This window comes from Protopterus annectens, chromosome 1.part0 (assembly GCF_019279795.1).
Source record: "Protopterus annectens isolate FY-2018-M chromosome 1.part0, PAN1.0, whole genome shotgun sequence".
Classification (NCBI taxonomy): Eukaryota; Metazoa; Chordata; order Ceratodontiformes; family Protopteridae; genus Protopterus; species Protopterus annectens.
In genome coordinates, this window is record NC_056725.1 from 1215008307 (window position 1) to 1215035288 (window position 26982).

The following is a 26982-nucleotide window of genomic DNA, read 5'->3' on the forward strand; positions in this document are numbered from 1 at the left end:
CTCACATGTATTAGAGTTTGTTGGAAGGAGGAGAGGGTTGTCGGTGTACATAAGGCAATTTTAACATTGCCTCAGGATTCCCAGATTCACCAGCTGGACTGGAGAGCAACCCTGAAACTGACCCTTGGACATACCAGATTATTATAGTGAACTGATTTTTTTTTTTTTTTTACTGATCAGATTAGTAAAGGGAACTGATGTTTCACTGATCAGAAAGTACTTATGAGAAGTCTAGGAGGGTGTAGTGCTTTAGTTAGTTAGTGTTTGCTTATAAGATTTGAGCAAGTGCAGGGCTTTAGAAAGAGAATAAAGTGCTTACTTTGACAGTTTGAACAGTTCTAAGGGAAAAAATGAAGAGCAGACCTTGTGGAGCCGGGAATAATTTAAACCTGTTTAGGCGGCACTGCCCGACGCTGCTCGGTGCGCAAGACCGTGCAAAAAAAAGAGAGTTGTAGGGTTTTAAGAGAGAGAGATCAAGGAGTTTGGAATTGACCCAAAACGGCCAATAAAACTACAGATTCTAGGCAGTAACCACTCCTACAGGGACAGGCAGGTTGCTAGTGTGAACCACTCCCAATGATGCGCATAGAGACTTCTCTTTAGCCCAAGCAAACACTGGCCTTCAAGAAACATACAAACAGTCCAGAACAGCAACTCTGTAACTGAACTTTTTAAATTACAGAAAGTTGGAAAAAAGCAAGATTTTTTTTTTTTTTTTTTTAAAGGTAGCAGAGATAAACAAACAGTAAACTAGTCAGAACAGTGCAATAAATGACCCCACACTTGAGTGCTAGGCCAGAGACAGGTAAAATGCAATTTTAAGAAAAAACGATTTTAAATTAAGTGCAACACAGGAAATGCAGTAAACAGTCTCTAGATGCATTCTAAATACGGTTTCTAATGATGATATCAACTTTAGCTAGCCAGAAAAATCCGAAAAGTAGGCGGCAATGCAATAATTTCAAACAATAAATCTGAAGAAAATACTTAAAATCTCAAAAGTGGCTCCTTTCTTCTCTCAGCGTTTTCTCCCCTTGGTAGGTGCTTCAGCAACAACTATCAAGCCTGAAAAGATGCCAAAACCACGAGGCAGCAGGGTTTTAAGAGAGAGATCAAGGAGTTTGGAATTGACCCAAAATGGCCAATAAAACTGCAGTTTTTAGGCAGTAACCACTCCTACAGGGACAGGCAGGCTGCTCAGTGTTAACCACTCCCACTGATGAACACAGAGACTTCCCTTTAGCCCAAGCAAACACTGGCCTCCAAGAAACTTACAGTTTAGAACAGCAACTCTGTAAGTGAACTTTTTAAATTACAGAAAGTTGGAAAAAAGCAAGATTTTTTTTTGTTTTTTTACACAGTAAACTAGTCAGAACAGTGCAATAAATGACCCCACACTTCAAAAAATATCTACAGCTTCATCACAAGATAACAGAAAAGTAATGGAGGTGGTGTCTATCAAAAAGAGATTCTAATTTATCTAGCTAATTACATTCTAGTTAAAATCAGTAAGCAAGGACAATCATTAAAGCCGGTCCACTGACAATGTTAGAAGGTTATAGACCATCACAATTCTGAATTAGGTGGGGAAACAGGATTAGAAAGAAGTTTGGAGAAGACAGAAAGCAAGTTTTAGTGGGTTTTGAGTGGGGAATGGCTTCTGAGCAAGGAATGGGAACTAGACAATGATCCATTTAATTCATGCATACCTATTTTCGTATGTCCCACAGGTCGTCTTCCAGGTTCCTTATTTCCTTGTTCTGGCATTGGTGTAATACCTCATATGAAACACACACATGGGCAGCATACATTTGGGAACTGCAAAAGGCTGTGTGGAAATGAAGTTATAGGTGATTTGGGATTCAGTGATAAAGTTATCTAAACAAAGAGATGGTCTGTGTAAGTTTGGCTTTGTGGCATACAAGAATAAATCTCTGACTGTGAACCAGGTGGCAAGGGTTTGATTAGTGGACCCAACACTACAGAAACCAGGTAGGGGGGGAGGGGTAAAGCATTATAGACCACTTACTTCTTCCAGGGTTGGAGGGAGTGAGGAGGGTTGTATGCACTTGGCAGCACAATGGGTATGTGTAATTTCCCTGCTAGAGACCATGTTATGCACTTCCTATGCTTTGGGGGGGTGCAGTGGAGTGAGCTATGACTACATGAAAGGAAACTCCCTTTGCTGAGGTGGGGAGGACATGTTTCGCAGACAGCCCAGAGTGCATGCAGGGATGCTCCATAAAGCAAAGGAAATCACAAACCATCTCAATGGCTGTCTGAATGATGGTCTCTCCCAGCTAGCCCTTGCCACATTTATGTGACATGAGTAGGTTGATCATCCAGGAGGGAGCTGATAATTGGCATGTGAAGGCAAACTGATCCAAAAAACAAAAACAGTTCTGTGTAAAGCAGGCTTTCTGAGGTCAACTCAGGGCATGAAAGACAATTTCATTTTTTGGTTACTGATATGTCTTGGGGAAAAGGATGTTGGGAAATTCATGCACTAATAAGTTTAGCAAAAACTCAGGGGAACATTACCTGAATGACTGAAGTGGCTGGAATATCCAGCAGAGGTTTAGCTTGGTATGAGGTAATACCAAAGTGTAGCAAAGAAAAGATGCAAGGTTGACACACAATACCAGCTAAGGATTTTCGAAAGACATAAGCTTGACAAAGAATACCTGTTGAGAATCTTCAAACACCTGCCTCCTTTGGAATGTGGTTTAGTTCTACTAGGAAAGAATCGAGAGCAAAGTTGGGGGCAGAGAGGGTTACAGGGTTGGGTTGTGTACATGTTGGAGTTTTTTATACGTTGCTTTACATTGTATAAAATATCAAAATGGGCAGGAAGGGTGCAAATTAATAATCATGAATCAGTTATGCTTAGCTTAGTAAAATGAGTAGTTTTATTTGAATGTACATTCAAGTTTAACTTGGCTGATTTAATAAAAATAAATGTCAGGGGTAGCTTAGCTGTATTCTGGCTCTGCTCCACTTGCCAACTATTTTGATGCAGTTCCTTAATATACCCTCTTTTACTAAATAAACTCTGAGATAGCTACACCTTGATGAACAGGCTTATTGCAGTGACTTTCTATTTCACTGTATGCTTATAAACTACACATACGTTGACAAAATGTGTCACTCCAAACTACTGACCATCAATCCAATCGCCTAAATATCTGTCTCAACTTTTCTGCAGTTAAAAATTATTATTCACTAATGTACTACCAAGTCAGTTATATTTTCCATACAAGTCAGCTGTAGCACTCATTCTTACAACCTGAAGTCACCTTTTTGAAAACAGGATCTGTAATATCTAGTTTCTGAAAAACTATGACAGCATGCAATGTCTAGTTTCCGACAAATTATGACAATCTTATACTGTAACCTGCAGCCCAATGTATGTACTGTTGAATTTCCCCTTTTATGATAATTAGGTTATTTTAGTTAATGATAAACACTGCACTAAGGGGTAGGGAGAGGCCTATATGGCTACTGCAGAAGCTAAACTAAAATGGAAAAGTGTTAAGGAGAAATAAAAAAAACTCCAGCACAGAACTGCTCTCAGAGTCCAAGGATTCATCTTTTTATTTATTTTTTTTAAACAATCAGACTGCACTAATGTAACTCCTCGGTTCACAGTATGGGGTAAGCATGATAAAGTAGTACTGTTTGCATCTCAACAAAAAGACAAATGTACAGGTATGACAAGTACTACAGGAGGCAGGAAACGCTGCAAGAAAATCATAACGACACTATTACCAGCACCTTCCAACAAATGTCACCTAAAACCGTGATGTACAAAGGAAAAAAAAAAAAACACCTCCTTATATGGCCAAATAAACAAACACACAAAAATTGCCTGCAGCCATCCGTCTATCACTGGGAGGGCTTAGCATGGTTCTGTTTCATGAAAAGTCAAAAGTAGGGCAGCAGAGAAGTGGCAGCACATCTTTAATTAAAATGGTTCCTGGAGGTACAGCTGTTTTAGGCTGATAGACTTCTTTAAAGCCAGACAGACCTGCTGGAAGTCTACATAAATGTAACAATGTACTGCAGCTGAAATCTGTGATAATGCAAAAGCAGCAACCTCCCACCCCTCTAAAAACTACTCAGCCAAAGGACTAAACAAAACATACATGGTAACCAAGCTAAGTGTATGAAGCATATCAACTAAAAAAAAAAAAAAACAGTTGTGGAAAGGGCCGAGACAATCACTACATTCAAAGAGGCAGTTCTTCCTCCAGTAATCCCTCTGTGCAACAAAAAACTCAATATAAACATAAGAAAAAAAAGAATATGCATGCTGTAAAGATAAATTACACTGCCAAAGACATCAGTGGCTCACATGACTACTTTAAATGAGTTTCCCTAAAATGTGTACAATTTAGTTGTGTTTTAGAAGTTACTACACTGAAGTTAAAATGTTAAAAACTTTATAACATTCTCAGAACTGAAAATATGCTAATGTTTTGTGCCCTTTGCAAAGGTCTTAACAGATAAATAAAATGAATTAGAACTAAATTGTGTGCCAGTCAAAGCATTTCTCTCAATACAGAAAGACATTTCTGAATGTTATTTTACATGCAACAATAATAACCCGCAGTGTTGGTGCTGCTGTAGCGTTGTCGCCTCACAATAAGACGCTGTCCGGTTAGATTCTCACCTAAAGCATCTTCTGCGTGGAGACATGCGTGAATGGGCGTACCTTTGTTGAAGGCTGTGCGTCAGGGCTGGTAACTCGGCACGTAAAAATCAACTACCAATCATTAGCGGACCGGAGTTCCACTGTAGCGACCCCTAACCGGGAAAAGCCGAAAGACACAAACAAATTTTACATGCAACAATAAATGTTAGGGATCTGTTTTTTAATAATCTCTATACAACAGTGACAACACTATCTTGATGAACAATAATGCTCTAAACTAAAAGCTTTGAAAACTTATTAAGCTTGATCAAGCCTGTACTAGGCCAGGATTTACAAGTATCATGTTTTCTGAAACAAGACATACTGCAGTAATCTCTGTATTACCTATAATAAAGCAATGAAATTTGAAATGACAGAATAAAAAAGCTTATTTTCTCATACATACTAGCTGCAGTCTGATTGTAAATATTATTTTTGTGATCCAGCAAGCCTTTCTCTGCTATTAATGAAGAAATTTTGTCTCTGACAATGCTATCTGCCTGCAGCATTGATGTAGTACACCCCCCATCCCCGCTGTGGGGGGAGGGGATGAAGACAGTGGTATACTTGACAAAAATTGGGACTGGGGGAAAAAGTACTGTTACCCACCATGGTAGATTAGATGTTCACATACCATGACAAAGATCTACACTCCATCAAATTCTCATTGCTTGGATTCTCAGCTGCTTTTTCCCTTGTACGTCTTTTTAACTTCACATGTACAAGTCAATATTAAAACTCACTGAAGACACATTACAAGCTCCAGCATTTCTTTACTCTCTACTCTCCCTTAAGCAGCAATTCCTGATGCTGTTTTTTAATATTCTATCCCTCCAGCTGTTACTCCATCTCAATGCCTTTCAGTCTCAAGTCTATGCCATCTGTCTCATTCTACTAATGTGCTATTACCCATATCATAGTTTTCTCTTCCCACTTGCAGTGTTTCCATTCTCAGTGTTCTGAGACCTGGCATATATCCATGTCCCCACCTTTTTACCACACTGGCAAATCTGCCAACGTATTTAAAATTATTTCTAGTGAGGCCTAAAACCTTGTTAGTTTAACCACTCAAGTGTGATCTACCTTTGAATATTTTTTTCATATCACTATATTATTTTTATCATATCTGTATAATGACTACTCATATATATCTTAACATTTCTGTTTTCTCACTATTGTGTGTTCAAAGGAGTTATTATACTATGTATACATGTATGTTACACACTGTCTCTCCCTGTCACTCTCTCTCTGTATCTTGTAAAACTTTTCTCCCTAGCCCTCTGTTGAAAAGGGGTTTTCCAGCCAGCTGGACTTCCAGTCAACGAAAGTGCTAAATAAATACATACCTAACTACATACATAATGACCAATCTTTTCCTGATTGCGGACAATTCTAGCTGTCTTCTTCCCCATTTAGCGTCTCAGAAGTGGGTTTCTTTCAGCTGTTTGATCTCACAATGCTCATTTCACAATACTTTTACTGCTCTTTCTCATTTTAACACTCCACACAGGAATGATGCTTAGGGGTTCAAAGGCCATTATTTTTGCTGATCTCTGAAATTAAAGCATCGCAGCCAAAGAGTGAAACATATTTTTTAAGACTGCTGTCTGTAGTGGTCTCAGAGTATGAATATAAAAGTAGGGGGTGCAAACCAATACCTGTTAGGGTTTTATGCTGCCAGTTCAAAGGAGAGTAAAAGTTTTAGGTGCTTTGTGCACTCACGCTGTGGCTTCCTTGTCATTGCAGCAAAACAATGTAGATTAGAGCAGGTTAGTTTCAAGCAGCAGACAAGCAGACCCCAAGCCCTCTTCCCGAATAAGTATGAGTGGCACTTTTAAACACCTCCCTTAGTCAAGCTGCTCAGTATGCACTTTGGGGAAATAAAGTAATCATCATCAACCATGGCAAAATTTTTCTTGCATAAAAAGCTGATCCAAAAAGGTATAACAGTACAACTATCGCCCATCAAGAAGTCAATGCACACAATACAAAACAGGGTACAGTGCAGCACCTTAAAGGCCACATAATGCAGTAGGGCTGGCAAGGATGACCTAATTACATAAGTTCCAGCACACAGATACAGTTAAGTAAATAGGCATTTATCTGCAGGGTACAATCACTTCACAACATTAGTTGTCTATTTGACAAATAAGGACACCAACCAGGTGCTTGCTGTAATATTCCCAAAGCTGGGTGACGGTTGTCAGGTTAGAATTCCACAAATCAGACAGAGCCAGACAGCAGTGCACGTGCATTCTTAGCTGTTCTTCCAAAATGACAGACTAAAACAAAGAACAGAATTAGGAAAACAAAATTATACATAAAAATATTACATGTTACATAGAAGAGAACAGAGCAAGAATTCAATATTTTATCTACCCCTTCAAGTTAATATAACAGTACTTTGAAAATATCAGTGGATGAAAAGAAATTTAAGAGCTGATTTTCCTCCAAGGTGCTAGCCAATAAGCAGTCCAGTATAGGTGTGCAGGAGTCAGAGCTTTGTGAAGCTGACCGTTTGTTGTATCCAAGGCAGAATATAACCCATTTCGCCAAAGGCTACTACAGTAGTGAGGATGGACAACTATTATGTACACCAATGCTTGGCACTAAAGCTACATGAGTCGCCTGTTGACCAGCAACAAATTATACTGCAGCATTTGTCACAGAAGTCAACTCTGTCACACAGATTTTTCACAACATACCCTCCTGAGCCAGAGTACAAATGTGTTTGCCTGCTCCTGCACAGTCAGGAGATGACTCAGGTTATTGATGAATCCTGTGGCCAAAATATGCTAAGTGGTACTAAGGGAATATATGTATGCACGTGCACACACAGCAATCTTAAAAATACCCACCCACCTCTTACATAAGAGTTTCCCCTTCCAGCTGCAGTGAAACAGAGTACAGTACTGGGTAAATACTACAGCCTTGGGGGAGTGGGCAGACACTACCCGAACTCCTGCACATTCATATCAGTTCCTACTGTAGTGCAACTAGACTTCACCAGTATTGCACTTCAAACTTGGGGAAGGATGCATGCTCCTGCTGTCCTGCACAGTGTCAGAACTCTTGCGCATTTGCCCCGTCCCCATTATAGTGGGACTAGGACTAAAACCTACTGAGGATTTGCTGACAGCAGCAAACAAAATATGGTGAATCAAACAGAGGTGATGGTAAGAGGTAAGCAGCAAAGACAGAGCCACTCAAACCTTTTAACTTCCATGCATTTTATTCATGTATAATGCTGTTTTGCAAAGGAAAATTCAATACAATACTTATTATAAGCACATACCATGATCTAAATAAAGATTTCAAAAACAGTTAAAACCTAGAGAGAGAGCATATACACGGATACCACATTACAGAATAATACACATTTAAGTTTAACAATTAAATACATATTTAATAAAGTTATTATTATATATTGATTCTGAAAATTATCATTACTGCAACTTTCAATTTCTAAAACACCTTTAGCCTTGACCCCAAAATGAAGAAAGGTGAAACACTGATTATGGGCAATAGTGTCAATGTCATCTGAATAACCTAGTGGGAGTTGCTCATCCGGGTGGAGGGGAAAACTACTAGGCGTGTGACACCTGTTGATGGCTGCACTTGTCATCAACTTGCAGTTGTCATGCTGGCTCTCACTGTTTTGAAGAGAGACAGCCTTGTTGAGCTGGGAAAACAGAAGTTATGTGAGAGAGCATGGTCTTCCCTTTCTCAAGTATGAAGCTTTAAGTGAGCCTGTGTGCAGCCTAGGGAAGGACAGAGTAATCTACTCTGCAGGACTCACAAGAGGCCAGCTCTTTACCATCAGGTTTTAGCTGCTGGAGGAATGGATGCTGACCGGGTTCCACAGAGAGGAATGAATTGGCCCATAAAGCCTCTCACCAAGCTCAAGGATGCCCAGTTCCCAGCCTAGCTTAATGAATGGACTGAATGTGTGCTACTACTGAAGTCATCGGGCAGGTCAAATGTAGGTGGGGGGGGAGATTGTGGACCTAACGGAATCTGCTATGATTCGCATAATTCTATCACTTTACTGAAACAGACTACTGGATAGGGGGTTGCAATGCGGTCTGTTATGCTACACAAAACAAAAGTTATGTACTTACCATAATGCTAGATTCTTTTCATCCACGTCGATCTGATAAGATTTATGGGTTATCAAGCCAAATGTTGAATCTAACCCGGTAGCATTGGTGCTCCAGCTTCAAGTTCCTTTAGGGCATGATAGGGGAGAAAATCTTAGTGTCCTGAGTTATTTCAAGTCTTGTTTGACCCCCCCCCCCCATCAAAATATGTACAGGCAACGAGAAATATATACATGAGTTTTTGTTTTCTCGCAAGCACAAGATCAAAACCTTCAGGTCCTAACAATCCAAGGAAACAAGGAAGAGAGAAAGAGGCAGTATTGTCATATCGGATGGGCATGAATAAAATGATCTAGCATTATGGTAATCACATAGCTTCATATCCTATTCATTCAATCCATCTAGTCCATCCTGCGGGTCAGAATCCCAAATTACAAAGACCTTGATGTCATCATGACAAGAGTCCCCTGAGGAAAGAGGCACCAAAGGATGCTCTAGCCCTAGAGATAGAATCCAACTTGTAATGCTTGACCAAGGTGTGCATGGGGGAACAAGTGTCAGTGGTGCATATTTCAACTATTTTACAGCAACCGAAAAAGGCAGTAAAAATAGCCACTGCTGTGGTAAAATGCGCCTTAGGTTTACCTGGAAAAGGAAAGCTGTGTGAGGCACAGATAAAAGCAATGCAATCAGGTAGCCATCTGGAAAGTGATATTATGAAAAGGCTTGTTTAATGCATAAGAAACAAATCTATGGGTCCTTGCAAAAGGCAGTGGTTCTGTGAAGGTAGAAACAGACTTGTCTATGCTCATCTCTGTTTCCTCTACCACTCCTACCCAGCTCTTACTGCACCTTCTCTTACTTACCTCAGCTCCTTCCTGCAGTGGCTGATACTTTTTCCAGCATGACTCTCTTGCTCTGCTGCTCTACTCCCCCTTGATCCTTTTTCCCCTCCCTCCTCTCCTCCCTAACAAACTCCCAGCACTCCCTCTCTACCTTATTTTATCCCCTCCTCCCCAACCCACCCCCTCCCCAGAGTCTACATATAGACGCCACTACCTTCTCAGCGCCTTTTCTTCAGAGTCTCCTAGCTTGGATTTGCCTCCTCGTGGTAGTGCTGCTTGTTTCACCCCTGGCTCACCTATCCTGAGGGTCCATCAGTACCTCCCAAATTACACGGACTCCTCGCTCAAAGCCAAGTTCGGCCCACCTGGATTCTTATCCTGCTAACCAGTTAGGGCTTATCCGAAAAGAACCCACAGTGTGGAATCCCTCACCTTTTGCTCTCAATAAATCTCACCTATCCTGAGGGTCCATCAGTACCTCCCAAATTACACGGACTCCTCGCTCAAAGCCAAGTTCGGCCCACCTGGATTCTTATCCTACTAACCAGTTTGGGCTTATCCGAAAGAAACCCACAGTGTGGAATCCCTCACCTTTTGCTCTCAATAAATGTATGTAACTTTAAAACCAAAAACAAAGTCAATTTACTATAACATCCTTATATGCTAGCCTATCCCCCAGTGTGTCTCAGCAGCCTACCGCATACCTCAAAGATCCCACTCTAACTCACTACCTCTAATCTCCCATTCCATTCTTCTATCCCTCTAATGACTTACCCTGGTACTCACTGCTACCTCTACCTTTTTCCTACCTCTGTCTCTAGTTCCATTTCGATCTTCCCTTAGTCTCTCTGCCTGCCTATTTCCTCCACTCACCACTAGGTGGCAGCACCTTCCCACTTGTTGCATACTCCTACCCTACTTTATAATAACTTTTTCTATCTTACTGTCTTTTTGAACTTTCTTCTAACACCTACCTCTTTCTCCCACATATTTACTACAGCCTACTATCCCATAACTTTTCTCCTCTCCCCCTCCACTAACCCTCTCCTCCAGAATTACTCTGTTTCCTCTACCACTCCTACCCAGCTCTTACTGCACCTTCTCTTACCTCAGCTCCTTCCTGCAGTGGCTGATATTTCTTCCAGCACGGCTCTTTTGCTCTGTTGCTCTATCCCGCTCCGTTCGCCCTGCGGGCTCACTCTGCTCCCCTACCCTGCCCCCAATTCCCACCTGCCCCAAGTGGTCCTACATTTATTGTCATCCCTTACTCCCTCCCCATTTTCAACACCCAATCCCACAACAGTATAACTCCTCCCTCTCCACCAATCACACCTGTCCTTATACTCCTCCCCATTACATCACCTCAGCTTCCTTCCATCAAACCTCCATTACCTCTAGCTCCTAAAAACAAACTTCAACCACAAATGCCCTCTTTTTACTCCTCAATTCTCACCCCCATAACACTTCTCCTCATTCTATTTCCTCTATACCATGCCATCTCTTATACAACCCTACATTTACACCCTCCACCTTCAACTCCAAACCCCAACCATTCAAATCACTTCCACAACATCTCTTCCTCTCTTACCACCTTTCACCCCACCTCTCTATTCACTTTAAAACTCTTCCATATTCCCTCAAATTTCTACAAACCTAAACCCACATCCCTCCATCCTTGCCTAACCAAACAAAATCCAAAAAAACTAATACATCTTCTTACACACTTCTTCTTAGCAGGCGACATTCATCCTAACCCTGGACCAAACACATCTCCAACTTATAACCACAACTCCAATAACAAACCTATAAACAAAGACCTCAAATTCCTCACTATCAATGCCCAAAGCTTAACTAATAAAATTACCCTATTTCATGCCTGGGTCAACCATAACTCACCTGACATAGTAGCCATCTCTGAAACATGGCTCAAACCACACACAACTGACTCAGAAACCCCCCCCCCCCCCCGGATTTCAATGCATCCGATCTGACCGCCTAAATAAAAGATGTGGTGGAGTTGCTCTACTTTAATCACCTATCACACCTTTCCAAAATCCTATTCCTTCCTTTCATAATGCTGAACTAGTAATTGGCATGCTAAAATTAAATAACCACAAAAGTATCTGCATCATCTCCCTCTATATTCCCCCCGGCAATAACACCAATACCTTAGAAGACTTCCTCTCCTGGACTACCACAAATATAAAGCAAGAAACATGCATACTGGGAGACGTAAATATTGAATGGCAAAAAATCATAGACTCCAATCCCTCCCTGTCAATTTTACTCAACTTATTCACACCATCACTAGACCCAACAAAACTAACCGCCCCAGCTCCATCCTAGACTGGATACTAGTGTCTCACCCAAATAGAACCACTACATCAAGTGTCACTCCCGACCCATTAGGCGACCACCTCCCTGCATTCACCCACAGAGCACCTCCTCCTCCCCATACTCCCACCACCTCCTTCATACCCGTAAACTAACTAACTTTAACCCCTCCACCTTCACTACCTCCCTTAAGCTCATTAACTGGAACCTTCTAAAAACACTGCCTCTTGACAAACCCATAGATTTCTTCAACTCTACATTCCTTTCCATCTTAAACTCCCTAGCTCCAACTCGAACCAAAAGGGTTAAAGCCAAAACAGCACCCTGGCTCACTAAAGCTACCAAAACAATTATGCAACAAAGAGACAAATGTTGGAAAAGCTACCACCATCTTAAACAACCTGAACTGTTACTAAAATATAAACAACTTCGAAACCTAGCCAAAAAACAAGTCATTAAAGACAAAAAAATCATACTACAACCACCTACAAATAAACCACACAAAAAAACCCCAAACAATTCTGGAACTCTATAAATACCCTCCTCAAGCCAGGTACCACAAAAAACCCTTGTCCCGACACTAGCAAAACTGACCAAGAAATTGCCAACCTCCTCCATTGCTGAGCTGACCAAAACCTTCCCAAATAACACCACCCTACCAACCTCCTCCCAAGCTTGCACCTCATCCCCCCTCCCCCTAACTTTGAACTTAAAGCAATATCCACCAACCTCATAAAAAATTTCTACCTAGACTACAACCTTGCACCAATGCTCCAGACAACATTCCCTCCTCCTCCTTAATTGCCTCTGACAGTGTTGCTCTCCCTATCAGCATCCTGATGAATAGATCACTTCTTGAATCATATGTACCAAAACTATGGCGTTCTGCCTTTAACGTTCCTCTCCACAAAGGTGGAAAAAACTACAACTTCTCTAACTTCCGCCCCATTGCCATCCTCTCTCCCATCTCTAAACTTCTCGAAAAATGTATTCACATACAACTCATGCCATTCCTAACTGAACATCCACTTCTATCTCCTCCCCAACACGGCTTCCGCCCAGGACACAATACCAACACAGCCCTCCTCTCCTTCCTACACTCTACCAATTCAGCCCAAGAATCTGGTCACTTAGTTTCATCCGTTCTATTAGATCCATCTAAAGCCTTTGATACCATCTCTCATACCCATCTACTTAACCATCTTTCTAACCTTAACATCTCCACAAACTCTTTCCTGGTTCTCCAGCTATCTTTCTGACAGGTCCCAAGCAGTGAAATGGGGCCAATCCTCCTCCTCCTCCTTCCTTCCAACGCCCACAGGAGTTCCCAAAGGTTCCATTCTTGGCCCTCTGATATTTAACATCTTTATTAATGATTTTCACAAAGCCATTCCTAACACCAAAATTGTCCAATATGCAGATGACTCCACTCTCATCTGCCATGCCTCCAACCAAACTGAACTCAAATCTCTAACTCAATCCACCTTCTCTTCCACTGAAAAATGGATGCACCAAAACCACCTCTCACTAAATGCTAACAAAACAAAAATTCTCCTTTTCACTCCCTCCAAATCTACCCACATTGACAAACATTCATTTCAAATTACCAGCCTTAACAACTCTGTCATTGATATTGTTCCCTCCGCCAAACTGTTGGGGGTCACCATTGATGAACACCTAAAATTTAATACCCATATCCAACTCAACATAAAGAAAACTCACATAAAATTAGGCCTTCTACACAGAAATAATCACTTCCTCTCTCCCTCTACTAGACTGACCCTGGCCACAACTTATCTTCTCCCATCTCTCCTTTATGGCGCTCCTCTGCTTACTAATCTTCAACCCTTACCTCCAAGCTAGAAGTATACTACAACAAAATCTCCAGGTTTGCCACAAATGCAAAAGCCTCCTCCCACCACTGCTCCTCCCTACTAACCATAAACTGGCTTGAACTCCCCAATCAACTAGACTTCCTTCAAATTGTCTTAGCCCACAAATTACTTTTTCAACCCAAAAGCTGCCCGGCTTTATCCAATATCCTCCAACCTTACAGCCCCCCAAGACCCCTTAGATCCACTCACCAAAACCTCATTACCGTCCAAAAACCAAAGCATCCTGCTGGTCAGCTTCTATCCATCCTCCATCCTAGCTAAAAAATGGAACGCCCTGCCCTCCACCCTGAGAACTTGTGACAACCTAAATACCTTCAAAAGCCTACTTCACTCCTACCTGCTTCTTCACAGAAAATGTAACTGGATTCCACACCCCATACCTCCCAAACTACCCCCTTCCTTCTCTCCTGGCTAAACTCATTACCTTTCAAACTACTGACTTATAATCCAACTACAACTCATAAGCCATCTCCCCCCAGCTTATCACTCTGACTCTAATTTCAGTACTTTCATAGCTAGTTAATCTTCTTAGCTACCAAGTATTAGACTCCTCCTCTATCCACTTCCCTTCCTAGTAAAAACTTGTTTACAACTCCATACTGAATGCTTGTAAAAGAATCATTCATGTCATATCTCAATTTGATACACAACTTGGCAATGTAAAATATTTTCTATATGTTTATGCATCTTGTTTTGCAGTGTAAACGAATTTCTTTCATGTGATATTTCAATATATGTAACTTATCAATGTGAAGAATTTCTATATGTTTATGTAACTTGCAAATCTTCACAACTTAACAATTTAAAAACTATTATGTAACTAGTTATGTGGAGCTTTTCTCCCCGGGCCTCCACTGAAAATGGGCTCAAGCCCAGTGGACCTCCCCGGTCACCAAACTGGAATAAATAAAATAAATAAATAAATTTAAGGTGGGGAGAATGTACTCTCCTTTGTTAGAATAATTAGGGAAAAATTCTGCAAGTGAATGGATGCATCATGTTTATTTCAGAAACTACTTTACAAAGAAAGGACAAGTTCATGAGAACAGAAACTTGGTCCTTGTGAAAAAAAAACAAATAAAGAGTTGATAAAGAAAGAGCCTGAAGTACACAACCTTCTTGGTGGAAGTAAAGACTGCAAAGAATAGGTCTTCCAAGATAGGAACTTCAATGGAGCTGAAGATACTGGCTAAAACAGATGCTTTTTCAAGACTTCTAGCACGAAGTTCAAATCCCAAGGCAGAACCGATTCTTAAAAGGCTTTGAATGACACATGCAAGGTGAGAGAATGTTCCTGATGCCTGGTATGAAAATTAGAAATAGCTACCAACTACACTTTCACTGTTGAAAAACTGAAGCAAGATTCGGAAATATTAGCGAAGAATCAGAAGACATCTGGAATGGGGGCTGAGAAGAGAAAAATGTTTTGAGAAGAGGCCTATAAGGCAAAAAAAAATGTTTCCGCTTAGCTCAGTAAAGTTTGTGTGTGGATTTTTTCTGAGGGGCTGTTAAAATCCTAATCACCTCAGAAGAGAGATGCATCACTGGCCATTTGTGGAATTGGAGAACCCAAGCAGTTAATTTCAGATTGTAGAGATCTGGGCTAGGCTTTCTAGAAGGGTGTGAAAGAAGATCCTGTTAGGAATCTAGTATCCGAGGATATTTCCCCCGAGTAGAGGCCTGAAAAACAGAAAACAAATTTATCTGGGGCAGGACGACGCTACAAGAATGGTAGAGACCTTGCACTTTGTCACTGTCTGCAAGAATCTGAGGAGCAAAGGTGGGGGTGAAAAGATGTAAAAATGACCTCCGTGACTGTCCCTAAAGAGGGATCATACTGAAGTAACTGCTGCATTGAGAGTGCTGTGGAGCAGCAAAAAGATCACAACAGGGAAATCCTCAATGATCAAAGATCTGTTTTGTTAACACTGGACTGAGGAACCACTCAGAGACCTGTTGAGCCTGTTTGCAAGGTAAATGAGAGTTCCAGGAATGTGTATTGCTGTAAGAAAGTGCTGCAAGGCCAAACTTCCACTGTTTCCAGACATAAGGGGTAGGACCTGGGTTCCTCCTAACTTGATGTATCAAGCTAATGTCATATTGTCTGGTTTGATAGGCATCACTCCCACCAGAGGAAGAAAGTCCTGAATAATCTGTATCACAAGGAGGAGTGCCACCATCTCCAAGACATTGATGCAAACATCTTTCTCGCTGATCCACAAATCCTGGATCATCTTCCCATTGTAATACCATCAACACACCCCAGGGAGGAGTCATCAATGGTTACAAGTGCTGCCAAGGAAGGTAGAACAGAGTCTGCTGGAATGAACAATTCTAGCCACACTGCAAAAGCTTCCTGCAAAAAATGGTTATGAGGATAAGTATGTAGACAGGGTGTAAAAGTTGGTACCACTGGGCATGCAAAAGCCATTGAGGTATTCTCATACATTTACATCCATACTGGACTATTAGAGTATTGATGATACCATTAAACTCAAAACCCTGAGAACCAGAGCAGAGGTGGCAGTAGTAGTTTAAGAACAGTCAGAACCGCCTTCCTCAAGGTCTGAATTCTGTGGCAGCCTATGAACAGAATATTCTAAGTTGGAAGGAAATTTGACTTTTGAAAGTTGACAGATATTCAAAAGGACAGAAACATCCTGGGCAGGTAACTTTTGGCATTAAAGAGAGATTCCATCATGGATTAGCCAGCAATTAGTCATCCAGATACAGGAAAACACAGAATCATTGTAGTCACAGGTGAACTGCTACAACAAACCATGCACTTAGTGAACACCCTAGTGGCTGTGATGAGGACAAAGGCAGGTCTCACAGCTGATAATGGTTGTCTCCCAGTTGGAAGTGAAGGAACCTATGAGATTTTTTTGCTATCTTTATGTGAAAGTAAGTACCTTAAAGATCCATTGAGTACATCTAGTTGTTTACACTGAGATAAGACAAACAAGATTGCACTGTGACCATCTGTATATGTGTGCACATCTATATATATAGATAGATATATATATATATATATATACACACACACATATATATATATATATATATATATATATATATATATCTACACACACACACACAAAACTCAAGATAAGTCTTAACTGTAAGGCAACAACAAACAAATGTTATAGAAAAAAAAATATATATATATATATATATATATATATATATATATATATATATGCATTTTATATATATATATATATATATATATATATATATATATATATATATATATATATATATATATATATATATGTGTGTGTGTGTGTGTGTGTATACATGTATATGTGTATACAGGTCTACTTTGAAACACTGAAGCCCATATAACAGAGCGTCATTTACCAGAGACAAAAATCGGGAAAACTGAAATTCCCAAATGGCAAAGTCTTCCCAGGGTAAGCAAACACTTGCCCAACAGTGCCTTTTCTCCACTGTAGTGTGATTCTGGAGTTGGTATATATAGTTGGGAGGGGGAGGTTTACTTACTTCGGTTTGTTTTTCATACAACTTACCCTGGAAAAACTTCACCATTCAGGAATTTCATTTTTTTTGCGATTTTCATCTTAGGTAAACGACATTCAGTTACATGGGCTTCAAAGTAGATTACAAACACACACACATACAGACATATATATATATACATATATATATATATATATATATATATATATGTGTGTGTGTGTGTGTGTGTGTGTGTGTGTGTGTGTATGTGAAGTCAAGAATTCCTTTTTCTCTTAACAGTAAATGTAAAATAAGAGGGGTTAATGTAAAGTAAAGTGACAGAGACAGAAAAGATAAATGTTTGACTTTCTTCTTTTTAACAGGAATCTCCATCAAAGCAGACCAACTCCTGCTGGCACATCACCCCATGGAACAGTCATCCCAGTCCAGCTATGTGGAGAGGCATCTCCTTCCAACAGCCACAGAGGATGTCTGTAACCCTCAGTCCATGGTGGCTGAAAGGATACACCAGAGGATACCAAGGAAAGTGATGAGTGGTCTGAGGAACCAGAAATGGCCATTGCAGGGTCACCCATCTGAAACTATAGCAAAGTACTAGTTTGTTGAAGAGACAGACTGTCTGGAAATGTTTTTTCTTTTTGTGGCTTGGGGAAGGAAGAAGCAAGGAACCACTAACTTGTTCCTTGGTACAGCTGACAAAAGAAGCCTGACACCCAGGTAATGATGACAGCAGCAGTCGGTGACTATAAAGTATAAAAAAACGGCAGACAATTTACAAGAAAAAAACAAGGACAAATACAACATACACTTACCCAGCCCCTAGAAAACAATGTAATAAGTTTTTAATCAGTAAAATTTAGAGTAAACCTCAGAAAAATAAGAAGTTATGTACTCACCATAACATTCCATCTTGAGTAGATAAACTTCATTTGTCAGCAACCTATGAGAATCGGATCCGAGCCGGCAGTTTTCAACAGCTTAGATCCGAGCTCCAAGCTCCTCCCCCTACCCATAATCCCCTGCCAACCCTGACTGACCTCAGATCGAGTTTGCCCAAAGTAGATACTGCTTGAAGATAATTATTCTCAAATATAACATAGGTAACACACCGTGTAAACCTGAGTATGAAAAAACATCCGAAGGTGAGGGGGCAGGAGGGAGGGACGGTTGCTGACAAATGAAGTTTACCTACTCAGATGGAACGTTATGGTGAGTACATAACTTCTTAATCTGAAGTAGTTAACTTCATTTGTGCAGCAACTTATGGGACAGAGTCCCCAGCAACCTGAACCTTGGGAGGCCTTCATGGAAGGATGTTCCGAAGCACTGCAGAGCCAAAGGATGCTCTCCCTCTGGAGATAATGTCCAATTTATAGTGACTGATAAACATATGAGATGAGGCCCAAGTGGCTGCCGAACAAATATCATCCAAAAAGACTCTAGCTCTGAAGACCGCAGATGTAGACATAGATCGAGTAGAGTGGGCATGGACTCCTTGAGGTGCGGGCCTGTCAGAACTTTCATAAGCTAAAAGGATACACTGTGAAATCCATCTAGATAGCGTGACTTTAGACACAGATTTACCCAAGTTAAATTTGGCAAAGGAAACGAACAACTGGTCAGATTGCCTATGACCAGATGTCCTGTTGATGTAGAAGCGAAGTTGTCTATGCACATCCAGTGAGTGTAATTTGTATTCCCCTTTGTTTAGGTAATTAGGAAAAAAAGACTGGTAGGTTAATGGATGGATTAATATTCGACTCAGACGCAATCCTGGGAAGAAAAGAGGAACTGGGTCCTGAGGTAAACTTTATCCTTGTGAAAAGTCAAGGTTTTATACAGAGGGTTTGTAGTTCAGAGACTCTTCGAGCCGAGGTGATAGCGACAAGAAAGGCCATTTTCCATGACAAGAATTTAAGATCTACTGAAGCTGCAGGCTCAAACGGGGGAGCTGTCAAGGCCTGAAGCACCAGCGTTAATTCCCAAGAAGGGACTACATCCTTCACTGGAGGTCTGAGCAGAAAGGTGCCCTTCAGAAAGGTCTTACACAATTTCGTGGTGATCAAAGGGCCCAGTTCATTTCCCACATGATAATGAGAGATAGCTGCTAGTTGAACCTTGACTGTGAAGGAGCTAGTCCCCTGATGAAACAGCCCTGACAGGAAGTCTAGTACAGCGGGCAAAGGAGCTGTGAAAGGATCCAAATTTCGACATTCCGCCCAAATGGAGAAACGCTTCCATTTGCTACTATAGATCTTTCTAGTAGAAGGCTTGTGCGCTGCTACTAGGATAGCTTTAACAGGGGAAGAGATACCGGGAGTCCTAGCTACGAGTGGAACTGGAGCAGCCAAGCTGTGAGCTTGAGATTGTCCAGGTTCGGGACTGGGAGATCTAGGGGGTGGGTTATTGGACCCGGAAGGGGATCCAGAATCCAAGGAGGATTCACCAAATGAGACCAAAGGTAAGGGAACCAGGCTTGACGAGGCCAAAATGGGGCAATGAGGATTATCCTGCTCCCCAACCGACTGGCTTTCTGCAGAAACTTTAGCATCAGAGGAAGAGGAGGGTAAGCATAAAGTAGACCGGGAGGCCAAACATGCACCAGAGCGTCTCTCGGAGATTCCCGGGGAGGGGGAATGAGAGCGAAGTAGTCGTAACATTTTGTGTTAGAGGGAGAGGCAAAGAGATCGCAACAGGGTTGACCCCATTCGGCAAAAATCCGATTCGCTTCCTTGAGATTCAGAGACCACTCGTATGGTAACAGGATAGTGCGACTTAGTCTGTCCGCTAGGATGTTGGACCGTCCCGGAATGTGCATTGCTATGAGAAAACTGTTGGTGGAGATCGCCCATTCCCACACCCTCATGGCCTCTTGACAGAGTGGGTAAGACCTGGTTCCTCCTCGTTTGCTGATGTACCAGACAACAGACATGTTGTCCATCTGAATCGCAATCGTTCCTACAGGAAGAAGGTCCTGAAGTGCTTACAACGCCAACAACTGCCCTCATCTCTAGGACATTGATATGCAATGAAGTCTCCGTGAGGTCCCACGTGCCTTGGACTGTCCTGCCCACACAATGCCCCCCCACCCGAGGCGGGAGGCCTCCGTGATCACCGTGGCAAGGTGAGGGGCCATAGAAAAGGGGTGTCCTTCCTGGAGGTCCAGAGACTGGGGCCACCATAAGAGGGCCCTCTTGCAAGCCCTGCTGCGGGGAATGGGGTGGCTTAGAGGATATTGAAGAAAGGACCACTGGACTTGGAGGGTCCATTGTAAGACCCTCATGTTCAAATGCGCCATTGGCAATAGACTGCTTGCTGCCGCCATTGAACCCAGAGCCCTCAGGACCAATTCCGCCGCAGGAGCTGGGGATTGTATGATTGCCCGCACATGTAGCCTCATGATTCGTAGTCGGTCCGTGGTCAAAATGGCTAGGAGCTTGTTTGTGTTTAATCTGGCCCCTATGAAGTCTATGGTCCGAGACAGGGCAAGAGACGACTTCTCTATGTTGATAGTGATCCCCAGCTGGGGGGCTAGATGAAGAAAGTAGTTTCTGGCTGCGCAGAGTAGATGCCTTATCAGGGCGGTCAGGAGCCAGTCGTCCAGGTATGGGAAGACCTGAATTCCCTGGAGCCTCAGGTGGGCCGCTAACACTTCGGTGAACACCCTGGGGGCTGTGGTGAGACCAAAGGGGAGGACCCTGAATTGGTATGACTGGCTCCTAGCCAGAAGCAGAGGAACCTTCTGGATCGCCTGTCCATCAGAATGTGGTAGTACGCATCCTTGAGGTCTATAGAGCACATCCAGTCATTCTCCCACAAGAGGGGGAGAATGGATTGAAGGGTGACCATGCGGAACTTCTCTTTGTTTACTGACAGGTTCAGGGGGGAGAGGTCGAGGATTGGTCTCAAGTCCCCCATCTTTTTTGACACCAAGAAGAACCTGGAGTAAAAACCCATCCCGCACTGGTCTGGGGGGCCGTGATGGATGGCTTTTTTTTCCAGCAACTGTTGGATTTCCGTTGCTGCCGCCTCCCTCTGATCGGGTGGGACATTGGGGAGGTATCTGGGGCTGCGTAGGTAAAGAGAAAAGGGGATCTGATATCCTCTGGATATGATGCGAAGCACCCAGCGGTCTGTCATGATGGACTCCCAAGTTGCTAGGTGTTTCGAGAAACGCCCCCGACTGCCTCCAGAGTGCAGCAGTCGAGCAACCCCCTCAAGGGTGTTGTGTGGGTTGGTCCGAGAAAGGTTCTCTGGATCCAAAGTTCCTCGGGCCCCCTCTGCCTCTAGGGCAACGTCCACCCTGCCCTCCTCTGCCGCGGAAGGGCTGGGAGTCCGGAGCGGGACGGGACTGTTGCGACTTCCGGAACCACATCTTCTTCTGCCCCTTTTGGTTCTTGGAGAAGGACCTCTGGGGAGCAGAGAAGCGGACTCCGACGGCAGACGTCTTCCCGTCCTTCTCGCTCTGGACCAAAGTATCACGAATGGTTTTGCCAAAAAGGGCAGAACCATAGAAAGGGGCATTAGCGAAAGACGCCTTGAAGGGATCCGCGAAATCGCAGTGACGGAGCCAAGCCTGATGCCTCATGACGAGGCCCGCTCCGCTGGATCTAGTGGCTCCTTCCGTGGCATGGGACAGAAGCCGCATAGAGGTGTTAGATATAGATCAGAGAGTGGCCATCCGGGTGGAGTGCAACTGTTTGTCCACCGCCGACATGGACTCTGGGGGCGATGCAGCGTACTCTTTGATAAGGTCCCACTGCAGTCGAAGAACATGTGCCATGTAGTTCATCGACCTCACAGAGAAGGTAGCCGAACTAAAAACCTGCTTCACTAAACGGTCCATTGACAGAGACTCCTTGCTCGGGGGATGAACTGAGGGACTCTCCTGAGCTAGTTCCCTCTGGGTGGCCGCCGTAACCAACATGGCATCTACAGGGGGACCCTTACTCCAATGAGACTTGTCGGAGGGGGGCTAAGAATTTTGTCCAGACGCTTGGGGACTGGATCCACAGTGTCCGGCTCCTGCCATGCCCTGGTAGTAATCAAATCTACTAGGGGGTCGGCCGGAGGTGACATCCAAGAGGTAGACGGGCCTGCTTCAAACGCTTCCAGGAACACGGATTCGTCCGAGGTAGGCTTTGGGGCAGACCCCCCCCCCCATCCTGAGCATCTCCATGATGTCGCCAAAAGAGACATCTTCGGGGGGTGATCTTGGGGAGCCTTCCCCTTCCTCCAAATCCGTGTCCTCAGTCAAGGACTCGGGGGAGTCCAGGTGCCTCCTCTTGCACTTTCGCTTGCGAGGAACCTCCTCGGGGGGCTGTCCGAGGAGGTCTCACCAGCAACGTGTCTTGTTCCAAAGGAACGACCTGGGACGTCAAAGCAGGCTGTCCCTGAGGCCGGGTGATGGAAGTCGGGCCCAACAGAGAAGGCGTGCAGGGTGGAGCCGTGGCAAGGGCTGGGGGCCTGGAATCTCTCGACAGAGCCCTCTCCACCACGTCGAACGCCGAGGGAGAGCTGCTCTCTCTAGGATCCGAAAGCAGACCCTCACTCGGATCCAACGGACGGATCGGGGCCCGTGCCAAAGCGATCAGATCCGAGTGACCAGCATGCTCAGACCTGGACGGAGCCGAAGGCATACTGATACCCCCGGATCCAAAGCTCAGCCCTTGGCTCCGAGAGCTCGGATCCGACGAAAATGGACCCGACAGACTCGAGGGGAGCATCGGCGCCGAAGTACCCGAGACTATCGGTGCCGACACACGCCCGGCTCCAAGGCTGCCTGGCCCCGAAGACTTAGAGCCCGGGAAGGGGGACAGAGAAGGAGCTATCGGGGCAAAAAAGGGTGTCAAGCTCCCCCCCGGAGGGGGGGAGGCAGGAGCACTCCCATCTGCAGTTGGGCCTGGAGGAATCTTATCATCCGGTCCAAATCTGCATCCGTGTTGAAGGCCTTGTCCAGGTTGGAATATGCCTTAAGTACCACATGATCACTGCTGATAGACTGTTACCTTTTGAAGAAGTTAGCTAGCTTTAGTAGATAGAATCTAGCCACTACAAAGCCAAACTGTTGGGGATCAAGTTAAATAAGATTCTTCATACTGCACTTAAGTCAGCTGTAGTATGTTCTATGATTTTGCAGATGAGGCCTGTAAGACTGATAGGGCTGTAACTACCTAGGTCAGTAGTACAGCCACCCTTGTGGAGAAGCATCATGACTGCAGTGCAACATTTATCAGGGATGAAACCAGTAGCTAAACTTAGGTTAAATGGTTTAAGGAGTGTGCTTGCAAGGGCAAGTTCAACACTGGTAATTAAGCAACCAGGTATACTAACTGGTCCCGTGGAGGAAGCATTTTTGGTTTTGGTTAGCAATTTCATAAATGATCCTTACAGATGATTGGAGGGAATAAAATATTCAAATATTTCAGGGCTTTGTTAAGAAGCCTCCAGGATGAAACTGACACTGAATTTGTTAGCAAGGATGTTGGCAAAGTCTATAGGTCGACAGGTAGAAAAGAGAAGCAAGTTTTAATATGTTCAGAGCAATGCAATATGTTCTGTTTTCTAACATACTCAAAGATTTATAGAGAGACCAACTTACTTTCACAGATTTTTTTTTTTTTGGTGGACCAGATAGTGGTTTTCAAACTTGTATTGCTTTTTATATTTTCTTGCTAAGTGGGTGGTTTGCTTTTTAATTATCCATGATACTTACTGTAGGACTAATAGCTCCCTGTATTTTTCTAAATGTCTGTACAATTCCTTAATGAAGTTGGTTGCATAGTCATGGTCAAGACTGGTGCTGTCAAAAGTGAATTTTGATATTTCGTTACACAGTAAGATTAGGCTGGCATATTTAAAGTCTAAATTTAGTGCAGTTTGCTATAAGGGCTTTTGGGAGTAGGTTACAAGTTTGTGGTCTGACCTCACTGACAAGGAGATACAAGAGGATTAGTCCAAGACGCAACAATATTGTTAAGAATCAGGTCAAAAATGTTGTACCATTTGAGCCACTTTGGCGGCATAGACAGATAAAGCCCTGACTGCAGCCCAACTGACCCAGGTTTGATTAATGGACCGGGTGACTGATGGAGTAGTAGAGAAGGGATGGGCATGCTCATCCAAGATGGGAGGGCACTTAATACATTCTCTAAGGGGAGACATGGTCCAAAGAAAGAAGTGGGTAGGTCATGAAAAAATAAAATAAGTGCAATTTGGTAGGGCTGTTTTATAACTGCTCAAGGGAGATTTTGTTTATTAAGTGAAGGAACTTTTGGACATATACTAATTGGAAGTATAGGTGTCCCAGTTTATTTGAGGGTAATTAAGGTCACCCAAAATAATGCAGTTTGTTTAGATAGGGATATAATTGAGAACATAGAAAAATTTAGTTCATCAGGGAACAAGGAAAGTGTTAAGATAGCAAATTAATCGATAATTAATACTATCAAGAGTGATCTGTGATACAAGTGCAGACTATGAGTCCCTAGGGAAATGTTTGGAGACAATATATTCCTTCACAAATATGGAGACTCCACCACAGTTGTCACTGTGGAACAAAACCCAGGTGAGACAAAGGGAGATACTGCCAGCAAAGCTATCTGGAATTTTGTAAATAATTATATGTCATTTGTGAATATCAACATGATCTATACAAGATGCTAGTGTTACAAATGCATTAGAACTGCATGTCATGCGTATAACAAACTAATCAGTAAAGACATGTATTTAAAAAGGTATTTTATAAAGTGCTTGTGATTAAAAATCTAACCAAAGTGTGCCCTACTGAAACAGAACAGAAATGTACATGCACTATTGTAACTGTTTAAATGTATATATTTTAACATTGAAAAGTAGAATACAGGAGGTAAACTTCAGAAACATAGCTGAAATTAAATTACTTTATAGGCCACACCAAAGAATGTCTGTGCTGAGAAGCGTTCTGTATTGTCTTCAGAGTGAGCTAATACCTCTGCAAGTAGGAAGGAATGCAATTGTTTTATGACTTCCAGCATCTGCCAAAGATCTGAGGTCTATGTATTTTCAAAAGTAGATGCTAAATACTGACAGCTTCCAGCAGTGGGGGTTTCTCCTGGGATACAGTCAGATGACAATAAATGACATCATTCTGTACACTATCCCAGCAGTAATATTTACGATATTAATTTGAGAACTCAGAGAGAGAGAGAGAGAGAGAGAGAGAGTGTACATTCTGTATTCTCTCTTGGACCTGACAACAGGATCCATTCATCACACATCTGCCTTGCTCTAATAAACCAAGTTTCTAGGGTATAGTAACTTTCTTAGATACAGTCAGGAATATAGTGAAGTTATTTTAGATATCTCTCTGTATTTATTTCAGTGTGTCCTGCAATGCTGTTTTAAGTATCTCCTGTTGTTTTGAACACTGATGTCACTGTGAATATATACAGAGTATTTTCTTGTTCTTTTATTATTTATTATTAAATATAATTAAACCTTTCATTGTTGCTGATCTGTGTAGAGAAGTTGAGTGTGTACTTGCATATTTATTTGGTGACACTGTGTAGGCAATTCTTAACAGCTTTACTTTTGGGCAAACTACCATTTGTATTAATATTACATAGTAAAACTGAACACCCTTTGTTAAGGGCCTTAAAGTAGCTGATAAGGAGTTTGCTGGTGGCAGTGATAACTACCTTATAATCTGGGCAAAAGGGGACATAGCTGGTAAACCTGAGACAGCCTTTCCCAGGTGTGTGTGTGTGTGTATATATAAATCAAACCTCAGAGTGTGTGTGTCAGCTACATGGGCAAGGACACGAAGCACTGGTTGGACAGAGAGGCTGCTGGAGGTCATGGCTTGGCCACTCAGCTGAGATCTTAACTCTACAGCTGTGCCAGTGGGGAGTTTTATTGGGGATCTGGAGAAAGATGGAGAAACCAACCCCGCCTGACTGTGGTCTCTCTATGTGCTCTTAAGGGAAATTGCACTTGATGCAGAGAGCTACATCTGGACATACTGTGCATGTACCTGTCACCCTCCCAGTGTACATCCACCACTGTTACCAGTTGTGAGGATTGAGGCTCCTTGATTACTGGTCCAGTGGTTGGGCATAACATTATTGGTTGGCAGTGGTGGGATATCCACATATTGGGATTCAGTGGTGAGGATCGAGGCTCATTGATTAGTGGCCCAGTTGTGGCTCACCACATTACTGGTTGGTAGTGGTGGGATCACCACATCACATATTGGGATTCAGTGGTGTGGATATTGAACTCCTAAACCCTGTAAACAGTGGTCACTAAAGAGGGTGTTTGTAATCTCAAGCAGCCACACTGTAGACATTTAGAGTTTTATAACACAATAGTTTTACATATTTTCTGTTAGCTTAGGGAGAGCAGGCAAGGATGTCAGCTGAAGAGTATGGCAAGCTGAGAAGCGGCCAGGTGGCTGAGATGCACCTAGACAAAGGATTGGTGCATGCCAATCTAACTAAAGCAGAAATGATTGCAGCCTTAGTCACAGCTGCAAAACAGACCAGCAACCAGGAGGACAACCAGACTGGCCTTGAGGATGTACAACTCTCAGAAAAATGGACAGTTTAAACCTTTCCATGGAGGACTTAAAAATCCATCTGGAATTAGAGACT

At 42.7% G+C, this 26982-nt stretch overlaps 1 protein-coding gene across 1 annotated transcript in view; it reads right to left on the minus strand.

The window, feature by feature from the left end:
• The window catches only part of MMS22L (MMS22 like, DNA repair protein), a gene marked incomplete in the record, with an annotated part of 1809169 nt that overhangs the window by 1097925 nt on the left and 684262 nt on the right, over positions 1-26982 (minus strand). Inside the window, 1 exon segment of the mRNA XM_044065731.1 lies at positions 6856-6975. Coding sequence (XP_043921666.1) covers positions 6856-6975 — 120 coding nt within the window.